The sequence below is a fragment of the Urocitellus parryii genome, chromosome 14 (genome assembly GCF_045843805.1).
Source record: "Urocitellus parryii isolate mUroPar1 chromosome 14, mUroPar1.hap1, whole genome shotgun sequence".
NCBI classification, from domain to species: Eukaryota; Metazoa; Chordata; class Mammalia; order Rodentia; family Sciuridae; genus Urocitellus; species Urocitellus parryii.
The window spans coordinates 65,234,164-65,249,147 of NC_135544.1; the positions used below are offsets into that span (position 1 = coordinate 65,234,164).

The 14,984-nt window shown below is 39.6% G+C and overlaps 1 protein-coding gene and 1 non-coding gene across 3 annotated transcripts in view; both read right to left on the reverse strand.

The window, feature by feature from the left end:
* The window catches only part of Agpat5 (1-acylglycerol-3-phosphate O-acyltransferase 5), a 60,342-nt gene that overhangs the window by 25,751 nt on the left and 19,607 nt on the right, over positions 1 to 14,984 (reverse strand). For both annotated transcript variants that reach the window (XM_026380547.2, XM_026380546.2), the window contains exons 3-4: positions 9,957 to 10,072; positions 8,740 to 8,829 (exon numbers count right to left, since the gene is read on the reverse strand). In XM_026380547.2, coding sequence (XP_026236332.1) covers positions 8,740 to 8,829; positions 9,957 to 10,072 — 206 coding nt within the window. The remainder of the gene's footprint in view (positions 1 to 8,739; positions 8,830 to 9,956; positions 10,073 to 14,984) is intronic.
* Positions 692 to 742, reverse strand: LOC113176138 (small nucleolar RNA SNORD109A). Its single transcript, XR_003300040.1, has one exon. It is a non-coding gene; the product is annotated as a small nucleolar RNA SNORD109A (small nucleolar RNA).

Below are 14,984 nucleotides of genomic sequence, written 5' to 3' on the forward strand. Positions count from 1 at the left end.
GGCATACGCCTGAAATCCCAGCGCTCAAGAGGCTGAGGCACAAGGATCGCAAGTTCAAAGTCAGCCTCAGGAAAAGGGAGGCACTAAGCAACTCAGTGAGACCTTTTTCCTAAATAAAATACAAAATAGGGCTGGGGATGTGACTCAGTGGTTGAGTGCCCCGAGTTCAATCCCCAGTACACCCCAACCAAAAAAAAAAAAAAAAGGTAAAGGAGCAGATATAAAAATACATACATAAATCAATTTAACATACATAAATCAATCACTTCCCTATACTCCAATAACAAACCTGCTGAAAAAGAAATTAGGAAAAATATCCCAATTATAATAACCTCAAAAAATGGAAATAAATCGCACAAAGAATGTCAAAGAACTCTACAATAAAAACTATTGAACACAGAAGAAACTGAATAAGACCTCAGAAGATGGAAAGACCTTCCATGTTCTTGGATAGGCAAAATATTATTAAAATGACCATACTATCAAAAGCATTCTACAGATTCAATGCAATTACCACCAAAATACCAATAACATTCTTCACAGAACTAGAAAAGGCAGTTGGAAAAACAAGAGACCCAGAAGAGCTAAAGCAATTCTGAGCAAATTGAATGCATCACAATATGAAACCTCAAAATATGCTACAGAGCTAGAGTAACAAAAGAGCACGGTACCAGCACCAGAACGGACGTGAAGACCAAGGGAACCCTGAGCGTCCTCAGCCAACTGTTCTCTTCATCGATCCAGACAAGCACCCTCCTAATAAATAAGCATTTCCATAGCCAGGCTTATTTTGTACAGGTTTATGCACTGCGTTATGCATGAAAAGCAGTAAACATACATTACACATTTTGTTTAGTACCTGAATAATGGAACTGGCATGTGAAACAAATGATCTTGGATCACTCTAGTAAAATTAGACAAACTATTAGGAAATTTTAAAAAACCTTAAGTTAACTAAATTTAAAGAGGTAAATTAGACATCAGAATAATATTCTGTATGATTGTAGTACAAGTAAGATTAGAAACATCAAAGTTCTGAATGTGCTAGATAAAGATAAAAAGTCAATGTTTACCACACTTAAATTTCATAATGAAATTACTTTCACTAAACAAAATGGTAAAAAAGTCAGTAACTAAAAATTATTCAAGTTACTTCAAAAGAGATTTTTAGGAAAGATGGTGGACTGAGATGGACATCATTACCCTGAGTACATGTATGAAGACATGAATGGTATGATTCTACTTTGTGTACAACCAGAGACAGGAAAATCCGTGCTCTGTATGTGTACTATGAATCGAAATGCATTCTGCTGTCATGTGTAACAAATTAAAATAAATAAATAAAATTTTAAAAAGAAAAAAAAAAAAAAACAAGACCAAGGGAATAGAAGACACAGAGATAAACCCACATAAATACAACTATCTGATACTAGATAAAGGTACCAAAAACATTTCTTGGAAGAAAAGATGGCCTTTTAGACAAATGGTGTTAGGAAAAATGAAAATCCCTATGTAGAAAAATGAAACTTGACTCCTATCTCTCACCCTGCACGAAAGTCAACTCAAAGTGGATTAAAGACCCAGGAACTAGAACACAAATTCTGCAACTGCTAGATGAAAATGTAGGCTCAACAGTCCAACATGCTGGCACAGGAACCGACTTCCTTAACAGGACCTCTAACGTACAAGAAATAAAACCAAAAACCAGTAAGTGGATGGCATCAAATTGAAAAGCTTCTGCACAGCAAAAGAAACGAATAAGAGCATAAAAAGAAAGCCCACAGAATGGAAGAAGATCTTTGCCACCTGCTCCTCTCATAGGACATTTATATCCAGAATATATAAAGAACTCAAAATACTTGACACTATGAAATCAAATAACCCAATTAATAAACGGGCAAAAGAACTAAACAGACACTTCTCAAAAGAAGAAATGCAATTAGCCAACAAATATATGAAAAAATGATCAACATCTTCAGCAGTCAGGGAAATGTAAATCAAAACCACATTGAGATTTCACCTCACTACAGTCAGAATGGCAATCAATTACAAATAATAAATGTTGTCGAGGATATGGGGGAAAAAGGTACATTCATACATTGTTGTTGGGCTGCAAATTAGTGTAACCACGCAGGAAAGCTGTATGGAGATTTCTCAAAAAAACAGAAATGGAGTCAAATATGACCCAGCTATCCCACTCCTGAGTATATATCCAAAAGATTTAAAAATCTGTATACTATAAGGATATAGCCACATCAATGTTTATAGCAGCACAATTCACAATAGCCAAGTTATGGAACAAACCAAAGTGTCCTTTAACAAATGAATGGATAAAAAAAATGTGATACATACCCAAAGGAGTATTACTCAGCCATAAAGAATGAAATTACGGCATTTGCTGGTAAGTGAATGAAACTGGAAACTATCATGCTAAGTGAAATAAGGCAGACTCAGAAAGCCAAAGGTGAATATTTTCTGATTTGCAAAAGCTAGTCCCAAATAAGCAGGGGGAAAGAGAGAGAAAAAGAAGTGAGGTGGATTCCATTAAAATAAAAGAAAGGACTAGATGAAGGAAAGTGCAGGAGCTAGGAGAAGGGAACAACGACACAGTTTTCCCTGTGTACGTGCAGGAAGATGCCACAGTGAATCTCACTGTCATGTACACCCACGGGACACTGACTTTAAGGGGTGGGGGTGAGGGCTGAAAGTGAACAGCAGAAACACCAGTAGAGGGAAGGAAACAGGAGGAAGGAGAAGGACAGGGAAGGGGAAATAGCGGGGACTGAAATACACAAATCATAGTCCATGCTTTTATGCCAAAATCAACCCTAGCGTTGTGTGTAGCTAAAAAGAGCAATTTTTTTTTTAATGTTTTTGGTACAGGGAATCAAACCCAGGGTGTTTTAGCATCCCCAGGCCTTTTTAATTTTTTATTTTAAGACAAGAGTCTCACTAAGTTGTCCAGGATGGCCTAGAACTTAGATCTTCCTGCCTCAACTTCCTGAGTCACTGGGATCAATAATAGGAAGATAGAAAAGAGGACCACCACCCCCCAACCCACCCTGTTCCCTAACCCCGGCCGTCCCTGTGGTCACCCTCGCACGCGGCATCCTCAGGAACAACCACCCAGGGCAAGGAAACTGAAGCAGTGTTCTCTTTCTCCCTCCCAACAACCAGACAACCATGTGCAGCAGAAGGCACACTTGGAGAGTCAAGGTGTACCACAGAACCTTTTTTCTCCTTCAGGTGCTTTCATCTGATAACTTTTTTGCTACTGGTTTCAAAATGCTGATAAAAAGGGAAGCCATCCTTTCTTTTTTTTTTTTTTTTTGTAAAGAGAGAAAGAGAATTTTTCAATATTTATTTTAGTTTTTGGCGGACACAACATCTTTGTTTGTATGTGGTGCTGAGGATCGAACCCGGGCTGCTTGCATGCCAGGCGAGCGCGCTACCGCCTGAGCCACATCCCCAGCCCGGCAGCCATCCTCTTTATTCCCAGGGTAAGGAGAAAGTGGCCCTGGAGGGAGGACAAGGAGCAAGCCAGAGCGCTGGGGCAAGAAAAAGGCGCCCTGCAGGGCAGCCTGGGCGTTGGGACCTCATCGCAAGAAGCATGATGTAAAAGAAACTGCTGTCCCCCGACAAGGAGGAATGGGAGCTACAAGAAAAAACGACAAACTACTGGTAGTTAAACTATGGAGAGGATCTCTACTGCTACCCATGTAAGTCTGATCTGCTAAGTTTTCACTGAAAGAACCTGAGATTCTGTTCTCCCCTGTGATGACCTTCAATATTTTTTTAAAAATATATATTTTCAAGATATGATACACCATTTGGAACATGAGATGTTTCACCCTCTGATGGAAAATTAACAACCTATTTACACTAAAAACCTAGTCAAAAATAAAACAACTCTAATCAGAGTTTTAAACTATAACCAACCACTGAACCGGACTTTTTCCATGACTGCATAAGTTAATTATTAGAGGGATGTCATGAAAATATAAAGCACTAAGTGGCAGGCTCTTATGAATGTTTTCTCCACCCTCTGATTTTTAGAAATTCTACCTAGTTTACTAAATAGTTTTCAAAACACATTTATATAGCAACAATATTATAGAACTTAAAAACCCTGAATTGATTAGCTATATACTTTGAATACTGCCTTTTCTTTCATCTCTGCCTTCTGTCCCCCAAGCTAATCTAATCCAGCAAACCATTTTAAAGTTTTTTACAATTACAATCAGAAACACTCAAGTCATTCAAAAGTCCATCATCCATTTAAGAGGAAAACCTGCCAAATGTGGCAGGATACAGAATAGTTTCTTTCCTCTGAGCTCATTATTTATTTCACTCTGAAAGTGCTATATGCATGGTCAGAAAACATGGTCAGGTCCCATGAACACATATGTGAGTGTGGCGGGCAGGATGACGCCTTCCCTCCCTGGGAGGTCCACATCCTAACCCTGGAGCCCTCAACGTACTGTGGACCAAGGCCAGAGGGAGTTATGAGGATTACTTATGGACCTAAAGACAGCAAGTTATCTTCAACTAACCAGAAGGCTTAATATAATCATGAGAGTCCTTGAACAGGAAAGGGGAAAAGTCCTGGAACAGGAAAGGGGCTCAAAAGTCAGAACCAGAGGGCTGGGGTTGTGGCTCAGTGGTAGAGTGCTTGCCTAGCACACAGGAGGCACTGGGTTCAAACCTCAGCACCACATAAAAGTGAAATAAAGATACTGTGCCCACCTATAACAAAAAAATAAATATATATATTTTTTAAAAGTCAGAACCAAAGAAATGGTCCATAAGGACAGACCAGGCCAGCCAGCGCTCGCTCTAGAGACGGATGGAGCCACGAGGTAGGGAAGCAGGCCACTTTAAAAGCAGGGGAAGGCGGGAGCATGGATTCTCCCTAGAGTCTCTAGAAAGGACCACAGCCCATCAACACTTCGATTTCAGTCCAGTGAGACCTATTTTGGGCTGATTTTTAGAAAAGTTAAGATAATAAATCTGTGTTATTTTAAGCCGGTAAGTATGTAGTTATTTGTTAAAGTAGTAATAGGAAACTAAGACAATTTGTGTAGTTTGCAAATATGCTATTTAAGACTAGCTAACAAATTAATAGTTATTAGAGATTTAATGAAAATGGAAACCAAAGCTTAGAAAGTGACTTATGTAAAATAACAAAGTCTAAACAGCAGATCTAGGACTTAAAGCCAAATCTGATGCCAAAGGAGTACTCTCATCTAATAGGCTGCCTCCCACTCCAAAAGAAACTTGGAAGAAAAAGCACTAAGTCTCTATATGTGTTGCATAAATTTACTAGCTCGAATTCTAACTTCATGACTTTTATAAATTATGTAGTTATTTTTATCATAAATGTTTCATTTGCATCCAGAACCAATAAGTACCTTGTGAAAATATTGTCCCAGCAACAATTATGGAAATTATTTCCTAATAATTTGTAATACAGATGCACTTTTTTTTAAATAAAATTTTGTAATCCCTTAAATAACAATATTGAGGACAAATTCATGTAGTCATAGATTCCTAAGAGATATACTAAGCCATATGTAAGCTAACTTGATAAATACATTCTACCATGTCAGTTACTTAACTTTCACAAATAAGAGTATAATCTCTGCTTTCATCTAGATTCTAAGAAATTGGACCTCAGATACAGGGTGATTCCAACATGAGCATGCCAGTCATTATGTGCTAGGAACATAAAAAGTGAGACTCTTGCCCTTGAAAAGCAATAAGGTTCTTTTAGTAAGTCACAATGAAAAAGTAGACTATCTGAATGAACCTTCCTATAAAAACAATTTGAAAAACTAGATATAACATAATTTTCAAAGTATCAAACAGACCACAAAGCCAGGTGTGGTGGTGCATGTCTGTAATCCCAGCAACTTAGGCGGCTGAGGCAGGAGGATTCCAAGTTCAAGGCCAGGTTCAACAACTTTAGCAACTGTCTCAGAATTACGTATTAATTTAGCATGCACAACACTGAAGAAGGTTGCTCCTAACCCTACACCAGCACAACACTGGCAGCATGTAAATTCACAACTTCAAAGAGCTGACAGGCTGCAAGGCAACCCCCACCAAACACTGAGGAAGGGGCTCAAAGGGGAGAAGAGATGTCAGCACTTGCTTACCTAGGAAATGCTGGGGGCCACTAAAAAAGTCTCTTTAAAAAATTGTTACCAAGTTTCAAAAGCCAAATGTGAACCAGTAAAACAGAAGCACCCCTGATGGCCACAGGCACTACAACCTGAAGGAGGGAAGGAAGTGAGGAGGAAGGAAAAACCAAGGAAAGGCAAAGGGGGAAATGCTGGAGTCGGGAAGAGAATGACACAGCCCTGGAGAGAGAAGCAGCCCTGGACGGCCGCCCAGCCCACACAGGCCCTTCCCTCCACTCTCCTGTGCAGTTGCTGGTAGAAGAGCAAGAAAATTCTGCTACACTTCAGATGTGGATGGAAACCTAAGGAGGCGAGGGAAGAGCAGGAAGAAAGAAGCCTCAGAGGAGGGAGGGCAGGGATTCATCCAGGCACAGACAGAGGGGCAAAGGCAGGGTCAGAGAAGGCTGCCCTCCATACCCTCCCTAAGTCTGAATCAAAACAAAAATACTCCTTCTTTCCCGCTACCAAATCAGCAGAGCTCAGCAACACGTTCCAGAGTACTGTGGGGAGAGGGAGCCTGAGTAAAAGCTGGGCATGGAACAGACACTTAGGGAAAACTCTCCAATAAGACACCCTCCATCCTGAGCACAAAGTAAGGAAAGCTACTGGAATCTGAAGCCCCAAAGACAAAACACGACATAGCAAAGCTCAAACCTAATACAACTGCTGGCTGGCAGACTCTACTCCCAACACAGGGAAAAAGAAAGGTGCGACCATTTCCAAGTGTCGGGACGATCTGCCTCAGTGCCTTCCAGTCTACCCAAGATGACAACTTTCAAAATCTTAGGAGGTGTGAAAAGGCAGATGAAAGCAGGGTCTGGACATAGAACCACCAGAAGCACTGGTCTCAGGCAGACACTGGAATACAGCCAGCAAGGATGAGAGGCACAATCAACGTTCTCAAGTGGAGACGTTCAGTACAAAGAGGAAATCATGAGAGAGTCAAAGACAAATGTTGAGAGGAAGGACCAGGTACAGGTGAAGAACGCCTTTAACTGGCTCAAGCACAGACTAAGCATAGCCACAAGAAGAACTAGTGAACCTGAAAGCAATCAGCAGAAGTTACCCAAACTGTAACACAAAAATAAAAATGAGAATGGGGAGGGCAATTTGTGGGACAGGGTAAAGCATCCAAGAGCTGTGGGACAGCATCAAATGATCCAACACACCAGTAACCGGAGAAGAGAGAGAGAACAGGATAGCAATAATATTCAAAGAAACACAGGTTGAGCACTCCCAATTCAAAAATCACAAATCCAAAATGTTCCAAAATCCAAAATTTTGAATACTGACATTCCTCAAAAAGTTTCAGATTTTGATTAGAGATGTTCAACAAGTAAAGCCTATGGAAAATTCCGAAATCTAAAAAATTCGAAATTGAAACACTTCTGGTTCTCAAGGATACTCAACCTGTAACAAACAGAAATTTTCCAAAATTAATGATAGACACCAAATTGTAGAGCCAATAAGGAGAAAAGAAAAATGGACATTTTAACACATTAATCCATGTCTTTAAATTTAAAACTTTTAAAAGTGGATATAAATATTTCCAATCTAGTCTGTCTTTTGGAGATCTACAAAATGATCCCCACTGTATCAAAAACCCACCACACTGTATAAAACTGAGTAGTCCCTTCTCGACTCAATGCCTGTCCTCCAGAGTGCGCTATACAGGACACAGGGCCGCTCTTCCCCTCATCTCATTCCATTGCCATCTGCCCAGACTGCACGCCACCTCCTACTGCAAAAACACCCAAAGAACATTTATGAGAAAATGCTCACACTGGGTACCTCACCGGCTGACTAGCAGAATCCCTTCAACCAGCAGAATCCCAGGCTGCTGCCCACAAGCCCTGGCAAGTGGAGAGGAGGAGAGAGGGGATAAGAAAAAAAAGAAAAGAAGTTGAGCCCCTGAGCAAAGTTTCGGAGCACTTGGAATGCACTGAAAAGACAGATCCCAAGCCGTCATGGCAATCCTGTTGCTGATCCAGGGGGAGTCATGGGAAAAAGTCATTTGGCAGCAACTGGCATTCTTCAAATAGAAGATCAAGATTCTTGGTTTTTTGTTTTTTTTAAAGCATAGTTTTGGAAAATAATATTCACATTGAATGTAAATATTAATACTCCTGGTTTTTCAAACAATTCAGTGTATAAGAAAAATCCAAATTTATACTGACAGAAAACAGTGGCTGCTTCTAGTACCAAATCTGATCTAAAGAAGACAGAAGTTCGATGAGCTCCGAGGAACTCAAGTGTAGGGTTACCAGCACATTGCCTTTTTCTATTTATAGACTCCAAAAGTATCAAATGTTCTTTTTATTCCTCTTTAAGGTCAACACTGACAACCACCAGGAAAGGACTTAATTGTCTGCAGCAACCTTTCTGATGGCTAAAAAGAATCACTGACTTTTATTTAGAGAGTTTTTGTGCCTCACAAAACTCTGAATTATTTAGTACCTATATGGTTGTGTACTCTCAAACCAAATCCTAAATGTTACCTTGATCCTTAGATTAATAATTAGGAGCTGCTAAGGAAAAACACAAACAGCACTCTTACTGGGGTCCCCGCGTCCACGTAACTCTGCAGCTTCCTCCTCATGTCTCTTTCATTGAACTTGGCACTTCGCTTTACATAGATCCCTCCATGCTGCACACGAAAAAATGGGGAGAAAAATCATTTACTTTGAATTAGCCAAGGGCCACAGTCACCAGAGAGGCAACTCTGCTCCTGAAGAGTAAAGAACAAAAACCATTTCACAATTTAAGGTCTATTTTATACATTCAAATATTAGCACCTAAATGACTTAAACATTCTGTTCTGACATTATTCCAATAAAATTGCATGCTATCCTATGAAAATATATGAACATTTAGTTTGTTGGTAGTTAATATCCTTTCTTTTTAAAAAATATATCCTTTAAACCAAAAACTCTATTTATCAGATAGATCTTAACTCCCAATTTTCCACTGATTCATTACAGAATCACTAAAAAGTATCCTTAAATGTCAGCACTAACAACCTTTAGGGATTTGAAAAAATGACCCAGCTACAGCTCTTTACGTGGCACTGGTAAGGACTACATTTGTTTCCCCAAAACCCAGGTGTTGAGGCTCCAATTTCCATGGTGACTGTGTGGAGACAGGGGTAATCATGATAAGTACATCAAGGTCCTGGGGGGGCGGGAGGCTGAGCCAGAGTGACTGCATCCTTCTGAGGAAAACAAACACCAGGCATGCAGTGCACAGAACAAGACCACATAAGACACAGGAAGGGTGCTGTCATCTGCCAGCCAGGGAGAAAGGCTGGGCAGAAACCAGCTCTCTCACACCTGGATCCTGCACTTTAGGACCTTAGAAAATAAATGCCCTCATGCTAAGAACTTTACACATTAGCTCATTATTTTGCTTAATCTCTGAGAGATCACAATTAATTTTATCATTGGTTTCTTAAAGTAAGTGACTACTGAATCCTATGTCTTTAGTTTCCTATCTGACGTTTGTACTTTTGCTATTTCATTGAACTATGTGGACAATCAGACACACATATATATATATATATACAACATCAAAAATACCAAAGAAAAATTCTGGGGATATAGTTCAGTGGTACACTGACTGCTCAGCATGCATGAAGACATGCATTCAATCCCCAATACCACAAAACAGAACCAAAAAATCCACATATATTTATATTAAGTGTATGTTAAACTTTAAAATATATATTTTTTTAACTGACCCATATGTAAATGAAAAAGTAGAGGAAAGAAAAGTTACCTGAGAAAAGTAACACCCATATAATGGAAGCCACTTGAGCCTATCCTTCAACACATAGCGCACGTGTCCGAGAGCATTCTGCCGGATGGCCAGAATATCAGCAACAACCCAGTCAACTGCAAAGACAGACTCCGTCAGTATGTCCAGCGCCCCTCCCCAGAGACCACAGAAACAGCCTCTTCACAGCACTGTATTAGGAATATGCCATGAGAATAATCAGAATGTTTAAAATTACTTTACATAAACCCCAGATACTTAAAAAACTTAAATTGTGGGGATTTTTTTTTTTTTTACATTATCCTCCAATTCTTGAAAGGCTTTTTATTTCAAGGACAAAAGAAAAAAAATCACAAAGTATCAACTAATTCAACAGAAGTATTTTACAAAGAATAAGCTGAGTTTTTAAAATTAAGACATATTTTTTCATAAAAAGGGGGAAATTATAAGCAGAAAATGCTAAGAAACTATCAAGGGTAACTAAATATTCTGGACACACATGCTCAACAAAAGGCCAGGGCCCTTTATGAACGAGCCTCTGGACACAGTACTAGGTCACACTGGTATTCAGAAGGTCTCAGATGCCTTACAACGAGGCTAGGGAGATGTGTGCTCCTTACCAACCAAGGGACAAGGTCCCCGATAACCCATTACCCCGCTATGCTATTACCAAAGAGTCTCGAAACCAAGAGCAAAGCGTAAGTGAGCCGACAGGAGCGGCAACTGAAGCCTTCCAAGAAGTTGTGCACTGGGCTTCAAACAGAAGAAACGCTGACCCGCAGAAGTGGGCTTGCCAAAGCAAAGAAACAGGACCAGCAAACGGGGCGCAGAAGACAGTAACAGAGGAGGCGCTTTGAACAGATGAGAGGAAAGGAAATGAAGGGGACAAATAATAATAATGTCTTGAGAGCCAGAGAAACCGGACTTGAAAGCCAGTGGCTGCCAACGGCCTCTCCTGGTGAGAAGGGCAGTGTAAAGTGAAATGTGAAGGACACTCTAGCATTAGCAGATGGACTCAATGTGTGAGACTTAAAAAATACATTTGTTAAGAACCTGTGCAAAGAATATACTTCTAGCATCACAAGCATATTCAAGGCCATGGAAATGAGAACAAATGGAGTAATTAAAGAAAAAAAATGTTTTAAAGCCTAGGAAATAAGTCTGGAATTTAAAGAAATCACAATAAAGTTTTAACAAAAGGAGATAGTTTCCCACAGACTACAAGATGACTAACTCTCAGTCACATGAAATCCTTTAGACAACGCACATACTATCTAGACTGTCCTGAAGATATAGCCATTTAAACACTAAAAATTAACCTTCTAGAAAAAGTCTTACCAATTATTATAAATTTCTCTTTTTAATTAGGGATTACCACTCATAGATTACCTGGTTTTTGATGCCTTTAAGACTTACAATTATATATATATATATATATATATATATATATAGAGAGAGAGAGAGAGAGAGAGAGAGAGAGAGAGAGAGAGAGAGAGAGATGGATCCTTATATACTGATGCCTAAAGAGTTCTGTCCATGTTAGACAGTGAATGGCAGCTGTGTCTATTAAACAAACTGTAATGCTATCAACTATGGCTTTTTTCTAAGGTACACAACTTTCTTTAGAAGCCCTCTCCTTAGTCCCTTCTAACTTAGATCAAAGAAACCATCACTGAGACACAGTTCTTTGAAATCATCTTAAAAACACATAACCAAGCCTGTTATAACTGTTCCAAATTTAGAAGTAGATTCAATATTAAGAACTAATTTGATATGACTCTATATGGTTCCCAGGTTAAAGTACATCATCATAGTACATATTCAGGGAGTATGAAGTTAAAAAACAGATTTGGCATCTTTTCCTGCAACAATTATTTTTTAAAGTTTAGGGAATAATAAATGTATTTTTTGAAACAAGCATGGTTATGTTGTGGACTTGGATGCATATTCTAAGAATGTTGTAAGAAGGAATAAGATTTCCAAAATATGTCATGATCCTAATAACCTGCCCTGAGCTATGCCCTTAAACTTGAAATTTTTTTGTGGAAAAGTTTAACAACTAACTAAAGCAGTCAAAAGACATATGCTTTTTAATTGTCTTGCTGTTTATTCTCAGCTAGGTTTCAGATAGGTAATACTAGATTACAACTGACACAATAACATATTACCTTTGGAGTAACTATTCATATTTCACATTCTGGCTAAGTCAGAATTCTTCAACAGTGAACCAAACAAAGCAGGGTCACGCTCCCTCATGGTGAGGAGAGAGTGGAGGGATGAGGAGGGGCAGCCACCTTTTATCTCCCTCAACCCTAACATCCTGTTGTAACGCTAGTTCCTAACTCATAAAGGTCTGCTGTACAGAGACACAGCACATGGAGCACTCAGCTACCGTGGGCACAGCACTGTGCTAACGGTTAGCTCTCATCCTCACTACTGTTGTTGAACGCCACCCCTAAGCCATATTCACCACTGGGATCACGAGATAACCTAAATGTAAACTGCCTAAAACCTCCATCAGTACATATGACACCTAAACAACTAGCCTCCAAGAGGTTAAGTAATTTGCCCACAAACTCACATGAACCAGGGTCCCTGACTTCAAAGCCACATCTACTTATGACAGTTGACTCACCACATATGCTGTTAGTCAAGGAAATTGCCACCTAAACCCAGAAAAGGGAGCATTTGTGAGATTAAAAATAAATAGTGTTCAAAGCAGATAGTTAAAGAAGAATGAGGGGAAGAAATAGACTTTTGTCTTTGGTAACACTGGTAAGAAATAAGTTAACAAAAACTAAGAATGTAGAGACAGCAAGGGCATGCCAAGTGAAAACAAGGGATGAGGGAGACTCATTTACATGTCAATTCTATTTGAACGCCAGCCAGGAAACTCATTTATTCTGGCAGGCCTCGTGGAGGGTGAACTAGAAAGCCCAAACTGAACAGCGGTCCTTGAGATGTTCTTTCTGCCAATTACATTTTTCAGAGATATTTAATTGTGCCTTTTAATATCTCAAAAGGGTTTTTAAAAGGGCATCTACACACAAGAGGCCAAGGAACCTAGTCTACGGTTAGGCTTTGAGAACCTCTGGAATCAAAAAACTACATGCAGATTTTATGGGTACGTTTTTCTGGGGGAAGATTCCATACCTTCCATCACATACTAACCAAAGCCTGCAATTCTAAAGTAATTTAAACTCATTCTTCTGGTATGTCCCCAAGTTGTGCATGTTTAGAAAGCATTCCAAAAGTAGCCTTCCCAAATTCCAAAGGCTGCCTGGTATCAGGACCCGGTGCTAAAGCAATGCAAGAAAGCCATGGGGCTTGGGGCAGGGAGTAGAAGGGAGTGGCTCTCTACAGGTTAGGGTGGGCCCAGTGTGGAGTTCATGCCACCACCTGCGACATTCCAATCCCAACCACAGAAGGAGAACTGTTTCCATGTATCGTGTTTCCACAAACACTCTCCCAGAAGTTCTCACTCCGAAGAGAGGCAGGGAAAGGCCAACAGAGTAAGCAAGCATGGAAACGGCAGTGGGGGTTATTCCATTCTCATCACCACCACCACAGCCTCGGGAGTCCCAGGACGCCTTCTGCTTGTCAGTACCAGGACCTCAGCTATTAAGAGCAGTGTTTCCACTAAAACCCGGAAAAGGGGAAGCTGGCAGGAAACTGAACAAGGAATTTCAAGAGAATTCTGATAAAGAAAATTCTATGTTAAATTAGTGACTCAGTCAATAATAATTGAAAAATGTGGGGTAAATAATGCTATCACAGGTCATTCCCTATGGTTTAGACCCATGAATGTCTTTTTTATTTGGATGCCTGGTAGAAATTCTTCCTCAGCACCAGGACAAGAATGGCAGGATTGTCCTACTGGTTAAAAAAAAAGGGCATCACGTCTGGGCAAGCCAGCATCCCAAGAGGCTGTTATTTCTACTAAAGTCAAATGTAATTAGATCAAATAATTTGAGCCAATCCCATTAATAAAGTTGGGAAAAATACACAGATATGTCACGATTCCTATCCACCCCTGTTTCTCCAGCTTTGATCCTATCCATCTGAATGTAGTCATTCATATGCTAAATTGAGAAAAATTCACTTCAACTGCTTTCACTTTCTACACTTACCTAAGGTAATAAAAGCAACAAGATCATGAGGACAGCTGATAGGAAAAAACAAAGGAAAGCCATGGGCATTCGTGATCTTCCATGAGAGCTCTATCATTGATCCGTGGTTTTTAGCTTTGGGCATACTGTATATCTAAAAGTAATTAAAATGGAATTTAGGAAGCATGCATCAAAAGTAGCTACAGCTTTGAAAAATATGGAGATTTTTGTTTGTTTTTTGACTAAATTATTTGAGGAAAAAAGTGCCTTAACCAGTGTCACTTTCCTGGTTTTGATACTGGCTACAGTTTTATAAAATGTTATCATTGAGGGAGACTTGGTAAAGGGGTTATGGGACTAGATGCACTATTTTTACAAATTCCTGGTAATTATTTAAAAATGAACAGCTTTTGAAAAGCACCTTGACCTAATCCAAAGTCTACTAGAGACAGTCTCCTGTGATTTCTCTGACAGAGACTAGCAAGCTGGAGCTAAAACGAAGGCATGTGAAGGGGCAAAAGGAGGTGGACCAATGGGAACAGAAGGCCATGATCAGCAAGTGTGCAAGTGCATGCACACCAGCCCAACTGCGCAGGACGCAGCTAGGAGTGCACAGGGTGCACCCACTTTGACCTACCACCTGCACCTGCAGACAGCTCACAAAGAGAAGAATGGACAGTCTCAACAGTTACTCTAAGGAATAGGGGAAAGCAAAGAAACAACTCATTTACAAAGAAGTATAGACAAATTCAGAACTTTCACATTACTGACTTTCCAAAAAGTAAAATCACAAAAATACAAGGACAGATAGAAAATCTGCATAAAAAATGCCTGTTTTAACAACTAGAAAAAGACCCCACTTCATTTAAATATATTAAAGTATTATTTTGAATGCCCATGAACCATTTGTAGAAAAACCTAA